This window comes from Salminus brasiliensis, chromosome 16, assembly GCF_030463535.1.
Source record: "Salminus brasiliensis chromosome 16, fSalBra1.hap2, whole genome shotgun sequence".
Lineage (NCBI taxonomy): Eukaryota > Metazoa > Chordata > Actinopteri > Characiformes > Bryconidae > Salminus > Salminus brasiliensis.
This window is the reverse complement of record NC_132893.1, coordinates 7,322,703-7,340,465: the sequence shown is the minus strand read 5'-3', so window position 1 is coordinate 7,340,465 and position 17,763 is coordinate 7,322,703. Positions and strand designations below refer to the sequence as shown.

The window sequence follows — 17,763 nt, the reverse complement described above, 5'->3', positions numbered from 1 at the left end:
AGTTTTCTGCTCAGAGGGGTTGGTGCTTTCTCCTAGACGGACCAGAAGAAAAGAACTACTGGCGCTTGATTAGCTTTACCAGCAGAAGGTCAGCAGCAGGATTCATAAAGGTTGTCTGGGTGATCCGTAAAGGGGCTAATGGTGTGTTATAGTGCTCATAGGAAGTTTGTACATACCAGATGGTTGACCAGCAAATAAGTGATTAAATCTATTTAAATTAAATTGATTTAATTCAGCTTTACAGAGATCTGGGTGTGAGCCTCTTTTGAGCAAGCCAGTCAGGCGACAGTGACAAGGAAAACTCCCTCAGATTGGGAGGAAGAGGACCCGAGACTTAAAAATACAGTACTAGGGCTGTGTAGTGGCAAGAACCTGACATTTACATTCACAGCATTTAGTCAATGCTGCTCTTATCCAGAGCGTCTCACAAGGATACTAGTGTTCCAGGGGTGGGCCAATGTAGTGTTAGGGGTCTTGCCCAAGGACTTGTAATGGAGCATCACAGCATAGTCACGAAGAAGGGTAATGAAACCCCAGTCTCCCACATGGTGTGGTTGGTGGTACCCACTGCACCATAACAACCTGATCACACAATTCGAATAACGATGCACATAATATATTGCGATTACGATATATTGCTCGCCTACTAAACACACCATCATATGCATACAATCTGAGTAAAAGAAAAAATTTACTTTTTAACCAATCAGAACAGTCTAAAGACTGAAGAATGCTAACTTTTCATGTGAGCTCTAAATTAAAAATCAAAAATCAATGTTTTTAGCATGTCTTTGAGATCCGATACAGTATTGTAAAATGTAATATCACGATACTCAAGTGTATCATTTTTTCCCTACACCCATAGTAAATGCAGCTTCACTCCATTTAGGGGCTAGTCGAAAGACCAGCCCATTAAGCATGGAAATCTATACGACATCCCAAACCAAGACACAGTGTTGTCCATGAAAATCTTAAATAATATTATTCAATTAAGCTTTGGAGTGTAATAACAAAAAACTGAATGTAAAAACCTACGGAAAAGGTAAGAGATCATCTAGAGTTCCATGTGCAAATACCACTTTATTTGGCTGCTCAAGTGCACATATAAATGGTACAAATAGTATTTTTCATAATAATTTCAAACTTCCTCAAATTCCCAACTCTTAAGTTTTTACGCTTGGACTCAATCCACTATTGCACTATTGTCTATTAGCACGTTTTCTTATTCCATTAGCTAGAGGTGGATTTGGACAGGACAGGAGCTATTACTGAGAGAGCTTCTATGGGTGCTGTGGGAGAACAGAAGCTTTGAGAATGTTCAATTCAGCAAATAATAAATAGTGAGTGTGCTCTAAAAACTGTGTGCCTACATAAGCCATATGTGGGCGATATAGGTGTTGGCCACAATGATAACTCTCTTCAACTCTCTTTAGTTCTCAGTTAAAAGACAGTATCAGTATCTTAAAACAGAGACAGAGACAGAGATTAGTAATGAGTCAGATCTGTCCCCTACCAGTATTGGCTTGTTATCCTTGAAGGTGATGGTCTCCCATTGGATGCCCTCCTCTTTATATTCATTTTGCTCCATTAAAAAGATATGCTGTGGAAGGAGAAAGCACAAACATTAGCTTGTGTTCATTATAGAGCTAAATAGATGGCCAGTAATGGCGACTATTCATCCGAACAGCCATAAACAAACAAGATGGGATCAGTCATATGACTCTATGAATACTATTTCGTATTGTCATCAGCCTACAGCAAACTACCCAGCTCAGCACCAATCCTTAAAACTGGGTCAGTCGAATGGAGTTCATTAAGAAACAGCCTTTTGGCAGAAGCAGAAATCCACAATAACATGAAAATATGTTAAAAGCCTGTTGCCTTTAACCTTTTCTCTGCCAGAGACGCTACCATGCTTCGCCATGTACCCTATTATCATGTCCGTTGCCCAAGATGATCATTTTGCACTCAGCTACAAATGACTGGTGTGCATGTGGCATCTGACTATAACAGTGGGCGATGGGTGGTAGCATCTTGGAAACTGCTAACTTTGTGGGTTTTTCTAGAGCTGCCGTGGTAAGAGTACAGAGTGCCTCCCAATGGCATAGCAGTGGTGTCCCGTTGGACAATTGACGCCTCAGACGAGTGCTACAGAGGAACTGACGCGCCACTGTGGACCAGATAACCTCTATAATGAACACCCTCCATCCATGCTACGACTCAGCATGCAGCTAGTGTCGTCGTTAGGGATTTAAGAGGAAGCTGGTTGTAGTGTAGAATGTGAAATGTGCAATTTGAACAGGCAGTTGTGAAATATTAAATTATTCTGTAAAGAAATATAGAAATAAAAAAAAAATGTCCAGTGTACAGTCCTATACTATGTATATGTACTATTAGATACATTCTACACTCAATTAAACCTAATTACTAAATAGCCTGTGGAAGGAAGGGCCTCCTCATTCGGTCAGTGTTGGCCTTCAGGGAGTGAAACTGCTTGCCTGACCACAGCAGATGGGTATGTGTACAAATAACGACTTACATGGTTGAAGAAATACTGTAGCTGCTCATTTGCCAGATTAATGCAGAGCTGCTCGAATCGGTTCACGGCAAAGTTCTCAAACCCAAAGATGTCGAGGATACCTGCAATGAGGAAAAACCTTTAGCATGGAAAGTTCTGCTTTGCTAACTGTTAAACTTTTCATAGTCCTTTATGCACACCTTTAAGAGTACCTAAAGAGAGCGGCAGAAAACAGAATCCCATCTGAGTGACATGACTAACACTAACATGATGCAGTCAGGCATGTAATGTTATGTTAGTGTTAGTCATGTCACTCAGATGGGATTCTGTTTTCTTGTAGGTTCAGGTTGTTGAAGAGGTTTTGCATGTCTTGTTTGAGGTAAATGATGTAATCTCTAAAGTACTAGTGTGTGGTATGCGTTTGCCTTGATGTTAATCTGGGTAGGTGAAAGAAAGGCAAAGGACAGAGAGTTTGTGTGCCCATCTGAATGAGATGCAGAGAAACATTAACCATTCAAATATTTACCTATTTCACTGAGTTCCACATCTGAGTCCAGTTTGTGGGAGAGCAGCTCGTTGATTTTGCTAACGATCCAGCCGAACACTCTGCCATAAACCACTTTGGCAATCGAGTCTCTGGCATCTGAAATAAAGGAAAATTCTCTGTTGGAATTGGCGTACATAGCATTTCTGAATCCAGTGCATTTTCGGGGAGTAAATGGGTCAATACTTCGATAGAAGAAGAAATACATGGCTAAAACACATCTTGGCCATTAAAATCATCTTAAAACTAATCTATGTATGTAGTTCTTATTGAGATTGATGTAATTGTAGTTTTTAATAATCTAAAAACATTTTCTTTTTAAACTGCACATTAATTCTTATTCTACTGACACATACTTTTTCATAACAAAAATAAATGCAGATAATTTATGTACTTAAAAAGTCTCAAGGAAAGCATTTATTAGGTATTTTAAGTTGTTCTTTGATGCAAAAATAGTAAGTGTGTGACTTCGAATGGGGTAAAAATGCTTTTTTACCACCCCGATTGTTGATCACTGATTTTCCTGTTATGGAAACCGATAAGCTTTGCCTTGATTGGCTGGTTTACACCAGCACACCATGATAGCGCTAAAAAAAAACACACTAGTTTTACCACTAACAAAAACTAGCTTCCCCAGGTTTTGCCTCCTGGAAAAAAAATAATAAGCAAGGGCGTTCCCTTCTGATGTGTGTTCAGCTCCAGTTCAGCTGAGGTAGTCCAGTTTGTTTTCGATGGAGCGAACGTTGGAGAGAAGAGATGGTAAAAGCTAGTGTCAGCTAGTGTTAGCTTTTAGCCCAGCACAGCCTTGCTTTTTCACATGCCCCCCGTTTGCGGACACTGGCACAGGACAAGCGGAGATCACAAGGCCTGGCTTCCGTAACAACCTGTATTCCTATTACTAGCAGTCATAGCAACTAGTAATCTAATAATACTTCTACTACATTAGCAAAATTAGAACTTTAGGGCATATTCACCAGATTTAACATGACTTCATGACAAGTTTTTCCACAGTGTACGTTCTCCTTTCCCTGGAGACTGGTGATTGGCACATGCGTGCCCCGCCCACCACCGCCCGTGTGTCAAGCATAAATAGTGTGTTCTCCAGGAGCTTGTTCTCCTACCTTCAGCTTGTTGCTGGTTGTGGAGCCGGTAGATGGACTCTCCTCGTGCCACCGACATTGTGCACGTGAGACACCTCAGCAGCTCCTCCTCCTGAACTCCAAACTGACCCTGAGGCAGAAATCAAACACTAACAGTGAGGCCTGGAAAGCAAGGCAGAGAACCTGCTTAGTCCTGCTTAGGGAAAAACAGTGCCGCTTTCTAGGATTCTAGCTCCACAGGTTTTGTTCCCAATGGTTCCCACAAGGAAAAGAGAAGTGCTCTGGTGCTAATATTATGAAGAACATTAGAACGTCTAGTCTCACAGGTTAAACCAGTGGTGAGGAGTTTGAGTGGGCTTTCTTAAGGGGCAAAAATGGTCCAACACTATGGTTAACAGCAGAGAAAGAACTCTAAATGATCTTTTTTCAGCTGAAAATGAATTGACTTGTCCTAGACTGACATTTACTGAAGTTCTACTGGAGCTACAGGTGAGGCAGAACCTTTCAGATTATGCATCAGTGGTGTAGCAGCAAAAAGGAAATGCATCACGCTACAATAAACTACCTGCTAATACATTGTGCTGCTAAATCCGAGCAGAAGCTAAATATAGCCATTAGTGACCTTTTATGGCACCACCCATCTTATCATGAACAGCCAGATGCAGCCAGAGCCAACAGCCCAGCCCTCGCTCCAAGGAGTTTAATTGTGCCAGAGCATGCAATAATTCACCTGTTTGACAAGCAGGCGGGGAGGAGAGGTGCCAGGGTGGCTTCTTAGCCTCCACTCACGTAGAACACATGCCAGAGGCCCGCGCCCAAGCCAGGGCATTTGCTCCAAACAATCAGCCTGTTTATTTTACTATGTATGTGCAAGGCTGATAATCCTCCAGTTTCCCCCTTTGCTGTATTCCTTTACCCGCTCTCCACGCCGCCTGTGCGGTGTAGTTTCTCAATTCATTCAGAAGCTGGGGTGTACATCTCTGACATCACGATGATTAGGACTGTGAGAAAATATAGATATGCTGAAATATTGTGATATGTTTGGCAATACTGTGTTGATTCTCAAAAAATAATTCATGAAAAGGACACCTCTCTGACTGTTAAGCATGGGGGTGGATGGATCGTCATTTGGGCTTGTATTGCAGGCAGCTGAAAACTACCTAAAGTTTTGTTGGTGTAAACTTTTTTGAATTAAATAGTATTATAATGAACTAGATCATTGATGAGGCTCGATCAACACATTCATAATCGATGCCTCACATGCCTTTAATGTGATAATGGGTCCATTTCTCCTTCTCCTTTCCTCTCGATTAACTCAGGACGCTATCTTATCAACTTTATTTCTACTTTAAACCATCATACAGGACACAGTTTTTTTTCCAGCCATGAACACAAAATTTGACAAAATCATAAAAATACGGGAAGTGCTTTATGCTTCCTGCTTTAGGAACTGATCCGAGGTATGGTTTCGTACGGCGAAAATTGCACAGATATTTTTTTACCCATTGAAATGAATGGTGGACTGGTTAGAAAGGTATCTGTACTTGGAGGAGCTTGTGGGCGAAAGGTTTGGCACCCCACATTTTGGAAAAATGTTCGTAGACACAGCTCTACAAGCCAAACGCACTGGATGAGCTTTTTGGCAAAGTTTTGGTTGACATGTGGGGTTCCAAAAGTTTGTGGATGCATCTCCATTGGCCAAATGTATTAGATGAGCTTTTGGACCAACAACCTTTTGGGCAAAATCTTCGACACCCCATCACTGCAGCTGCAATTCCACTTGCAGTTTCTGCAGGAAGTGCACTCTCTAGTTTTGGCTTAATATTAGCACATTATTCTGTATTAAAAGTAACGTATTCAAAACAAAAGCTATGCTTTTAAATGTGTCCTCACAGAACACCAGTGCCACAAGCTAATATTTTAGCCCCAAGCTAACATGCTACCCAAAAGCCATCATCACTGAATCAGTGTTAAAAATAATTTTTCGCAACTGAGCCAGAGGATGTGAAGAGGATACTGAAGACGACGAAACTCAAACTCACCGCCGTGGCTTTGAGCCAACCCTGAGACTTCTCAGTCACTTTCAGAGCGTCGCTGTCCGTCATCTCAAACGTGATGTTGCCCAGAGACAGGATCCCTGCAAGGATGGTCATCATGTCCACCTTTTCCTGAGTTTATCAGGAAAGAATTCGATACAATTACATTATATTTTATTTGTGAGCAGAAATATGGGTTCAGACCCCTAAACATCAAGCCCAAGATGAGAGGTGCAGGAAAAACTATCCATGAGCCTGAGAAAGTCATTGTCATCTGGGTCAGAAGGAAGAATTACGATTAAAGAATATATGGGTTGGGTTAGGATTAGACGTTATAGTAATGGTTCAGATAATGGTTATGTTCAGTTCAAGGTGTATTTATATAAATCACTCCGAAAAAGCACTGACATCTACTAAAAAAGCTGAGCTGAACCAAAATCCATGTAAGAAAATCAGTGCTCTGCTGTGCTCTGGCACCTCCCCCCTAGCACTGACTGGCTCTTCTTGCTGAAGGGTGGGACATATCCGTAAACAAACACCATGCTAAGCATTATGACAACTCCTATTTTTCAACCAGGCAGTACCACAAAAGGTGAGTCTTTCAGTATCAACAGCTATCAGGTACCTTAACCAAGCTCCACTTAGTCTGTCCACCTTTACGATTGAATAGCAATAACTAATTTGTTGTGGAACTACTTTTTGGCAGAAGGAACTAACAGTTTGTGTGTGTGTGTGTGTGTGTTATATTATATATATATATATATATATATATATATGAGAGAGAGAGAGAGAATGGTTTCTCACCTGGTCCTCAAAGCCCACCATATCCATTGCATTGGACACTTCACTGTACTTTGCACTCCAGTGCTGCACCATAGCCTCCTGAACAAACTTTCCATTCAGATACCTAAAACACAAAGAACCATGTGCTAAACCCTGACCACCTCCAGCTTATTGAACGCAGCTCATCAGAGGCTCATCTGTGGCTCTACTTCCTGAAGATATTGAAGAATACCAGCTACTGCTTCTACAGCAGCATCATAGACACTGATAGATCACTGGTCTCAGACGGGAAAACACTCTTACCCCTCACATCAATGGTTTACTCCCCACCTGTCTGGGCACAGTCTACAAAGGCTCTAGACTAGGGTTAGGATTACAGTTACTTTCCCCCAGGCCTCCAGACACCTGGACAGATCTACCTGATGGTCCTCAGATACATTCCGACTCAACTACCTCATCCCTGTTCCTCACCTTTATCTACTGCCCTACTACTAGTGCCAATATTCTACATGTATGGTCCTATTCAGAACTCACTGATCCAGCAATAATGGCAAACTGTCCTGAACCTAAGGCAGCAAAGCAGCTCCAAACTAAGGCCCTGCCACCATCATGCTTAACAGTCTGGGTGAGGTTCTAATGGTGGAAAGTAGAGGCCTTTGTGTTATTTTTACTGGGTGATCACTTCTTGAGAGAGTAACAGCAGTGCTCAGTTTCCTCCATTTGTAAATCATCTGCCTCACAGTGGATTGGTGAAGGCCAAACTCTTTAGAAGTAGTTTTGTAATCTTTTCTACTCTGGTGACCTTCAAGAACCTTTTCTGAGGCACTTAAGGAAACACTTTTGTTCAAGACATGTAACACTTTCTTAAACCTGTGGTGAAAGGCAGCTGATTCATCCAAATGACTAAAGAACCAATGGTCCAATGGACAGTGATGTGTAGTCAGGAACATCCAGCTAACTTAGTGCTCTCAGATATGAGGCTTCATCCTCTAAATGAGTGGGATTTTAGCCTGAGTGTCTGTTCACGGTCCTCTGTTTTCAGGCTCATTCAGTAGACTGCTAGCTTTCTCTCTTACCTGAACTTAGCATGTCACTAAACTCACAGCTGCAGTGGGCTTGTGGGCTTTTTTCCCCGCACCTATTTTCAGAGCATGACTTCACCACTCAGTGAGCTCCCAAATTAGAGTCCATTAGAGTCCATTAGCTTCTCTTCTCTTTAGCTTTCAGCAGCCTGTAAAAGGAAAGCTCTGAACTCCTGTTGAATCTTTTTTGTACAGTCAGTCGCACAACAGCTCTTCTCGTTTTTCTGTGGTAGCGGCATTCACACTGAACACTAACACTGCGACCCGGGCTGTCTTTCTGCCATTTAGAGGATGTGGCCACAGTGACTCCCGCCATCCGTGATGTCACATGCATAACTCTTTCACTAAACCATAATGTTTTTTGTGTCATCTGTTTATTTCTCACTGAATTCTTTGAATTATCTAATTTTAGGTATTAGATTTGATGGTATCAGAATGTATATTGTTTCATTTTTTCGATATACTCATAGCAGCACTGTGTGTCTGCTCAAAAAAAAAAAAAAAAAAATGCTTACTGTAATCACTTCATCTTTCATTTAAAAATAAACTAAGGAGTGCCAAAGACAGCTGACTCATGTGACGGATGCAGAATGTGTTAAGAGCTCCACTGTCTCACTCCTGAAACCTTTACCTTTACACACTGCAATAAATGACGTCAAGACTGCAAGACATTCCCTACAAACAGCCTGCCAACACCATGTCCATGCATGTAATGACTCACCGGTACTGAGTGGGGTCCAGAAGCCCGTACATTTCCTTGTCTTGTGGAGAAATGCCTGCGAGCATGCAGTAGAAAATGTGAAAGTTCCTCTCGCCCTCGTCCTGGTGCACCACGCGGGACTTTTCTAAGAGGTATTCGTTGATTTTGGCCCCTTTCACTGTAGAAGCAAATATAGGCTGTGTGAGTAATGACAACACACTGGAAGTAAATTAAGAAACAGTCACAACTTCCAACACAGTGTGAGCCATGCTGTATTGCGTCATCGGTTCCGGTCAGCAATGAGCGTTGACTTTATACTAGAGCAATGACTGACTGTGGCTGTATAATAACAACAAAAACAACAACAACAACAACAACAACAACAATAATAATGATAATGCAATTAGAGAGATGCAAGCCTTGCTTAAAACATGACTTCAAGATCTACACATAATCCTGTGTAACTGTTGCCATCTGAGTGTGCACACCAAACTGTGTGGTGTAGTAGAACATAGAACTTTGTGATGACTACTAATAAAGACAGAAAGACAGGAAGAAAGATGGTCAAGATGGATTTTTTTTTTACTTTCTGGGGAGGATAACTACTTGAATAAAATCATTTAATTTAAAATAACTTATTTAGCTTTGTATATATTTCCTGTGGACTGTAGATTTTTGCCACTGCTGGTAGACCCGTATGACCGTATGCTTCAATATACCTGCAGTTTCAACTTCTACTTCCTTCAAAATATGGTCTTCGAATCACTTTTGCCAATCATTAACATCTGCTTCGTGACCCGTTGTCCACACATTGAACAAGACACTTACTGCACTGTACCACCTCTTCTCAATCTATGAATGCTGTCACACACTCCACAAGTATTTATAGCCTGATCACTCATGTGCAGAGCCCACTGTTTTGTCAGGGGGGCTTTCACATATATGCATCATTACATATATACAATCTGGCAAAATTCATGATGCATGTACCAACAGAAATGCTCCAAAATGACTGGGAATAAAATCGCTTTACATTTATATCCAATGAAAGTTAAGAAGTTTTCTTTTCTCCTTCTCCTGTAAACTCGACATTTTGGAGACAAGAGGTGCGTTTTTTTTAAAGCAGCAGCAGAATGATATCAGTGTGCTGCGTGACCATCCCTAAAAAAGCCTAAAGTATTTATAAAAAAAAACAAAAACAGACCGAGTGGTCTGGTAGGTTTTCGTGGGAGCTTTCCTGGCCAAGCCAGGCTTTAACGTACTCATGTCACACGCCAGTTACTTGAGCAACCATGGCGCTGCTAATGGCCCGGATACAAATAGAACAGCTACTGCGTGCAATAATGTTAATGTGGTGATATCAGAACAGCAGATTCTGTCTTCATCTGCTCGTTCACCCACTCTCCGGCAGGCTCGATGCCATTACACATTCTCACCAGAGAGGTCTCTAAATCCCTAAATATCCCAAACCTACGGACTACCGCTTTAAGTGCTTTAAGCCTTATTAAAACTTTCTTTGTAAAATTTGGAAAGGAGAATCATGCAATCTTTGAGCTGCTTTGCATAGCTGATGATTTCTTTCTTCATTTTACAGCCAGGCTCTTTTTTATGAGCTTCTCACTTGACTGATAGTCAGAATAGTCAGCAAAATTCTCCTAGTCCTAGTTTAGGCCTACAAGCTTCCTGTAGAGAGTGTGTTCATGGCGACTCTTGGACCCAGCCTTAACTGAAAGTGTCAGGCCCTCCTGTATTCCCATCTAATAAGTCTAATAAACTCACCTGAGGAGTTCTGAAAGCGTAGCTGGATGTATTTTCCAAATCGACTACTGTTGTCATTCATGACCGTCTGGGCGTTTCCAAACGCCTCCAGGAGAGGGTTCACCTGTTCAGAAGAACCAAAGGTAAAATCAAGCATCTCAAAATGACTGAAATACAAACAAATGCGACTGCAAAAGTACAACTGAAATTTTATCCTATCTGATCCCAGAACTAGAACAGGCTGCAGAGCCACGGCAGCGCTCACAGAGTGCCTTTTTTAGAACAGAACACCACAAGTCGCCTGATGGAACAGAAACATAATTATAGCCCCAAACTGCTTTACCACACATTATACCGCTAACTTATAAACCACAAGCACACTCCAATGGAAAATGACAACAATTTCCCCCCCAAAAAGCTTATTTTCCAGTTTTATTAGTGTGTGTTATTATTTAGCTGATTAGTTTGCAACTGTAATTTCGGTCTAAACCTGCTTTCAATAATTCTTGAAAATGTTCTGTGCTCTCAGCCTCATCAGATCTGCAAAATCCTGGGTTTCCATCCAGCAGTCTACTCTCCCTACAACACCCAGCATGCACAGCACAAGGAAACACCCTCCACCCCCAAGGAGCAAACAAGGAGCTTTGTATATATTTCCTGTGGACTGTAGATTTTTGCCACTGCTGGTAGACCTGTATGACCGTATGCTTCAATACACTTGCAGTTTCAGCTTCTACTTTCTTCAAACTATGGTCTTCGACATGCCCAAATGCAATTACTTTTGCAAATCATTAACATCTGCTTTGTGACCCGTTGTCCACACATTGAACAAGACACTCACTGCACTGTACCACCTCCTCTCAAACTAGGAATCCTGATACACACTCCACAAGTATTTATAGCCTGATCACTCATGTGCAGAGCCCACTGTTTTGTCAGGGGAGTATTTACATATATGCATCATTACATATATACAATGTGGCAAAATTCATGATGCATGCATCAACAGAACCAGGTGTGTTATACCAACACTAGGAAACTAGGAAACCCTCCACCCCCACATCCCTCAAAGCAAGCAAATACTGAAAGTCACTGTAAGCGTGAGCACCTCCAACCTTCAAGATACATCACCAGAAGGGATTCCCTAAATCATTAAGCCACAAACATGTGGGTGTGCTCATAGAAGATTGTAGTGATGGTTAATTTTGAATTATTTTGGGCAGAATTTTGGGCAGAGTGCCCCTTTAAAACTGGGTTCCCACAATCAGGCCACGACTGAAGTCAACACAAACCGCAGCTCGGCCTACGGGGGAGGATTTTCCACGAGGAGCGAACCTAGGCGTCTGCTGAGCAGGCCAGTAAAAAAAGGATGTCGGGTTGGCCTTACTGTGCTACGCAAGCAGCTTCGCCTCCAGCGAGCAATTCACAAATAAGCCACCAGAGAGACCAGAGTGAAAGTGGGAGAGCGAGAGGGGGGAAAGAAAGCCAGAGGCCTGGAAAGGTTTGTTTTGACTGGTGGGACTCTTGTGCTCTTTCTGGAGATCCTTCCAAGACTCAAGTTACTCTTGATAGAACATCTCACCACACACACACACACACACACACACACACACACACACACACACTCACAGTCTCACCAACTCCCTATGCTTTATGAGAGACAATATGCAAAGAGTTCGGCTACAGGGCTGCATCACGTTCCCCTGTACTCTACTACAGCGTTCTGAATGGGGTGACCACTTTCATCAACATCAGGCCTTCAACAAGGCACGCTAGCTGCCTTCAGGTCAGCCATGAGTTAACTAACCATGTAATTCCTCAGAGGCTCGTGTTTCCTTCACTTATAGAACTTTCATGCAAGTGTCAGGCAACCCCTCCCCTTTTCTCTAAACTCCCCCAGACATCCTGTTCTCTCAACACAGCCGTGAGAACGTGGCAAATCCAGAAACATCTCTGAATGTATACCAAACCACATCCTACTGTTAACCTGGAGAGGATGTATTCACAACATTATGGGAAAAAAACTGAACAACTGTCTCGCTCCTAAATATATTTAAACGTTATGGCCAAATATTTGTGGACAGCCCTTCCGATTAATGCGTTCACAGACTTTAAGTTGCACCCATTGCTGATACAGATGTGCAATACACAGCTTGTCTAGTCCTTGTAAAGAAGTACTGCCAATAGAATAGGACTCTCTGGAGAAGATAACCTTGAACCTGTTGGGCTAGAGGGGTATAATATATATAATAAAATATAATAAATGGGGTCTCAAAAGATCTTTCAAAGTGGTTCAACTTAATTAACTAAATATAATGATTTCACTGCAATTACAGCTGTATTCCAGGTGCAGAGTGCACCAAAGGCCAGATCCCGCTACAAAGTCATGTCATATGACTGTGCCTTTAAAGAGTGACGACAACCCCCTATTTTCAGAGAACTGTAAATGGAAGGGAGACTTTGGACCGTCTGGGAGGGAAAGAGGGTGAGCATGCAAAAAGGTTATCCGAAAAAATATTGTATTAGTATTGCTCTGCATCTCTCACCTTAACCCTTTAAAGCCTGAACCATCAAATAACTGTCAGAAGAATTATTTTAAACTGGAGGAGTGTTTATTTGACCTACTGACACATTTTTAAAACTATATAACTAGAAATAATTTAACTTAATAATTTAACTTATTTTGTCATATTTGATAGTGGTTGGTGTGGCGCAACAGATGAAACCACTAGCTGCCAGTGAGCTATTACACCATGTGGGAGACCAGGGTTCGATTCCCAGTCTGGGTGCGCTACACCAATAAGAATCCTTGGGCAAGACTCCTAACACTGCATTAGCCCACTTCTGTAATATGTGTAACTATGTAAGTCGCTCTGGATAAGAGCGTCAGCTAAATGCCATAAATATAAATATATATGAGGAATTTATTACGCACAGCATTTGTTTTTAAAACCAGCTAAAACAAATGAAACTGTTTAACTCATTAAACTTAGTTATCTTTAAATTGTACCCAATTAATTTTAATAAAGTTAAAAATATGTATTTATTTTTTCTATTATTAAATATATTTTATATGTATATTTTATATTTTGTATTTAATGTATATATTTATAATGTATTAATATTTTAATGGTTTATTTATTTAGCTAAATATATTAAGTATTGCAATTTGTTAATTTAAAAAATATATATTAAAAACAAATATAGATCAAATATGCTAACTGCAGGGTTAACTGCAGTGGGAACCAAAAGAAGTTACAATATATTACAATAGTGCTGAAAAATGAATGGTTTATCATTTCAAACAAAAAATGATTTCTGTTATGTCAAAAGCTATTAAAAAAGAACAAACCATAAAACCATTGATAATGAATGTAAATTACAAAGAATAAGTAACAAAAATAAATAAGAAATGAAAAATCCAGCCCAACAGTACAATGTGTTTCCTTTGGCCTTAGTCACTCACTTAAAGGCCTCAAGCAAAGCCTCCCACAGATCTTTCCTTTCCTTTTTCCATGTATGCTCTGCAGTAAATCCACAATCACACAGCTATTAACAGCTGGAATGGACATAAACTCACTTCTGTGAGCAGTAGGCAGTACCGCAGTAAAGTGTGTAAAACCGACTATCCTACGTCATCGGTATGAAACTGCTGAGCATGAATATTAACCTGGGAGTAGGCGGTCCGCCTCGGCTCTGTACTGGTTAAACAAGACAAGCAGGTAGAGTAGAGTAGAGTATGATTCACCTTCCAGAATATTTGCTCTAGCTATGACATAAATGCAATGTTGTGTTTGAGATATGTTGCACAACTGTATTCATTGTCCATCTTGAAAAGCAGGACCAAAAATATCTCAATCATGTCTCATAACTCATAATTCAAGCTGAAAATGCATACCAGACAAGTCACAGTGGGTGGGTCTAGGTTAATCCTCCAGTTTTTGGGCGTGAGTCTAAGTCAAGTCACCGGTCTCTGGCCGCAAGTCCCAAGCCCAGGCTCAAGTCTCCAGCCGTGAGTCCCGAGCCGAAGCTCCAGTCTTACCTTTCCACCAGACGCAGGCAAATGTAAGCATGCGGCTATTACACGGCCATATACGCTACATGGACAAAAGTATTGGGACACCCACTCATTCATTGTTTCTTTCAAGATCAAGGCTTTTATAAACAGTTTATTCTGATCTTGTTGAAGTAAATCTCTCTACTGCCTGGGGAAGAAGGCTTTATACTAGATTATGTAGCATTGCTGTCAGGATTTGATAGCATTCAGCGACAAGAACGTTAGTGAAGTCAGGATGTTGGATGAGCCCCTTTCTATCCCCTATTCTATTGGCAGTGCTTCTCTACAGGGACTAGACAAGCTGTATGCGTGCATCTGCACATCTGTGTCAGTAATGGGTGCAACATAAGGTAGAAGGGGTGTCCACAAATATTTGGACATATATCGTATGTGTATTTTTGTGTGAATTACAGCTGGTTTAAAAATGAAACGACCACAGAATCGTTGCGTTTTATCGGTGGCTGTGACGCATGCCTTTTCTGGTTTTAAACTGGGTTTTAAAACATGTCAACACTGGGGACAATCATGTTCTTGTCATCAGTGTTCAATAGTTCAACAATCTCCCGCATCAGGGTAGAGTGATCAGGTAAACAAGTTGAGGGACTTATTTTATGCCTGGTCCTCTCTAATCTTTGTCATGACAGCTGGTGGCCATTTGATAAGCAAATGGGCAGAGACTTGCATTCAGGGCCATTTCGGATCATCTGGGCGGCATCTAGCCAAACACCACAATCAGTTTAAAAAAAACATAGGGAGCCTCCTGGTGACTTGGAGGCCCCAGGCAACAGCTTTTATTGCTTATTATGGGCAGTATAACAGTTGCAATGAGTTAGTGAACCAATTTCTTTTAGTATAAGCTGCCCGAAAGGAATGGCATCAAACCTGTCTCAGCTTGTTTGGACCGGACTGTTCTCATCACTAAATGAACCCTTACATAATACTATCAGGTCAGAAAGCCCATTTCTGAGTCCATACCCCTGCTGTCTGCTCACTGCTGCATTGAGTCCATTCGTGATTAAGTGCTGGTGCCTGTCTAACCTCTGGATCAGCCTCGCTCCACTGTGTTAACCCCCCAAAATTGTTGCGATCCTCCTAACCCCGTTGTATTTCCTTCCTTCTTTTCTGTTTTCTCTCTCCCCCACCCCCCACGTATTGAGATACCCTGTTCGGACTGTTCTGTCCTACTACTGCGAGACCTGGCTCTCCACTACCCTGCTGCCCGCTGCACTGCTGTTACGCTCTGCAGCTGTGCAAATGACTGTTTACCTGCATGGACTCTCACATTTCACTCATGTATTATTATTATTATTTTTCTTTTTTTGTCAATTTTATTCTTGTTGTTCTGTTATTTGTTTTGCTATCTGGTGTCGACCAGAGGAGGATAGGTTCCCCTTTTGAGTCTTTGTTATCTACGTATCTTGTCGCTCTTGGTTTGCTCAAAGGAGGCTTGGTCTTGGATCTCTTCCTTTTTAGCCAAGATGTGACCCATGTAGTGCTGTGTTTGCTCAAGATTGGCTGCTCTCCATAATAGGAGTCCACAGAATGCTGAGTCAGTTAACCGGCATTGACAATCCATGTGCAAACCATGAGGCAGCCTGCCTTTAAATGACTGTTTTGGGAGGACAACGACGTGCAGGGAGAGGTGAGCAAAATATTATCTTACCTGCAGGATCTGCTGCTCCAGCTGGGAGTTGGCCCGGCACAGCTCCATCAGCTGCCTCAGCAGGAGCTTGGTGCTCTCGGTTTTCCCTGCTCCGCTCTCACCACTGCACACACAGAGAAATGGCACATGAACTGGAGTAAAGACCAGGGGGTTCTTGCCAATACACAGTCCTACTAAACACTGTTTAATACCAATACCAGTAGTAATCCCTTCTTCAATACAGATTGTTGAACAATACTTTTCTTGATACCTTCGTTCAAACACAAACAATATGGAGATGCTTTGGTTAGGAACAGTACCAGTCAAAAGTTTGGACATACCTGGAAGAATGTGTGCTGGCCATCACCATTAAAAAAAACATTAGATCCAAATGCTAGGGTGACCATATTTTTATTTTCCAAAATATTGGTCTTTGAGTAAATGTGTATGTATTGACATGATATACTAACTGCAATGGACACCTGTGTGTCCCCAGTGTCCTCTTGTTTGAAGACAAAAATATGGTCACCCTAGCATTTGGATCTAATGTTTATAAGATGATGATCAGATCACATTCAACCTGGTGTGCCCATAGAACTGACAAACCGTGCATCCCAAATACTGCTGATCCTCCATTAAAGGACAATCCAACAGAACTAAAACAGCTGCAAAACTCCAAAATGGGGAAATCATTTCATTTCAGTCTCAAATTTCACTATAATTTCAATATATTTGTTTGACTAATTAATTCAGATTTTTACATTCAAAATGTTTTATTAATATTTATTATATTCAATCAACTATTCTACTCTACCAGATTATCTCACCTTCAGAGTGATGCACCATGCTATGCATACAATGCATTTTCCACCCCTGCTGTAGAATTAAAGTGAAATAAAATAAAAAAACAACATTTGATAAGCAAATGCTCGGAGCTTCCCATCGCTCTGGACCACTTGATATGCATGTTGGAGGCCCAGACTAGACAAGTTGATCTGGGGAATTTGCATGGGCAATACAACTTGCAAATCCACGCTTGTGCCCACAATCTATTTACTAACACAGTAAATGGCAGCCAACTTCAGAGGGAGGTAGAGATTGAAGAGTGGAGGTAGAGAACACCCCTCATTAAATACCACTAATTGCTAGCTTCACGTTGAGCTTCATAAAACCATGGAAAGCATTTAAAAACAAACACAAAAAATACTCTATTTATATACTGACTTATATAGATCAAAAATAACACAGTGCGTAACCAATATTATGAATCACCAACACCACACTAATACTGGGTGGAACCTCCCTTTGCTCTCAAAACAGCCTCAATTCTTCATAGCATGGATTCCACAAGATGTTGAGAACATTAATTTGAGAGTCCGCTCCATGTTGACATGGTTGCATCACGCAATTCCTCGCCTTGAAAGTGCAACTGGAAAATCTGCAGGATCTCCCATCCTACTACATCCTAAAGGTGCTGGTAACTGGACATACCCGTTAGAAGATATGTAAATTGTGGCCATGAAGGGATGGTTTAGCACATGAT

General features: G+C 41.3%; 1 protein-coding gene across 2 annotated transcripts in view; it reads right to left on the bottom strand.

Moving 5' to 3' along the window:
* LOC140537160 (myosin-IIIb) overlaps nt 1-17,763 on the bottom strand; it is a 46,690-nt gene that overhangs the window by 22,338 nt on the left and 6,589 nt on the right. For both annotated transcript variants that reach the window (XM_072659404.1, XM_072659406.1), the window contains exons 4-12: nt 16,242-16,344; nt 10,543-10,645; nt 8,785-8,941; nt 7,003-7,105; nt 6,205-6,330; nt 4,184-4,292; nt 3,045-3,161; nt 2,540-2,640; nt 1,514-1,600 (exon numbers count right to left, since the gene is read on the bottom strand). In XM_072659404.1, the coding sequence (XP_072515505.1) occupies nt 1,514-1,600; nt 2,540-2,640; nt 3,045-3,161; nt 4,184-4,292; nt 6,205-6,330; nt 7,003-7,105; nt 8,785-8,941; nt 10,543-10,645; nt 16,242-16,344 (1,006 nt within the window). The remainder of the gene's footprint in view (nt 1-1,513; nt 1,601-2,539; nt 2,641-3,044; nt 3,162-4,183; nt 4,293-6,204; nt 6,331-7,002; nt 7,106-8,784; nt 8,942-10,542; nt 10,646-16,241; nt 16,345-17,763) is intronic.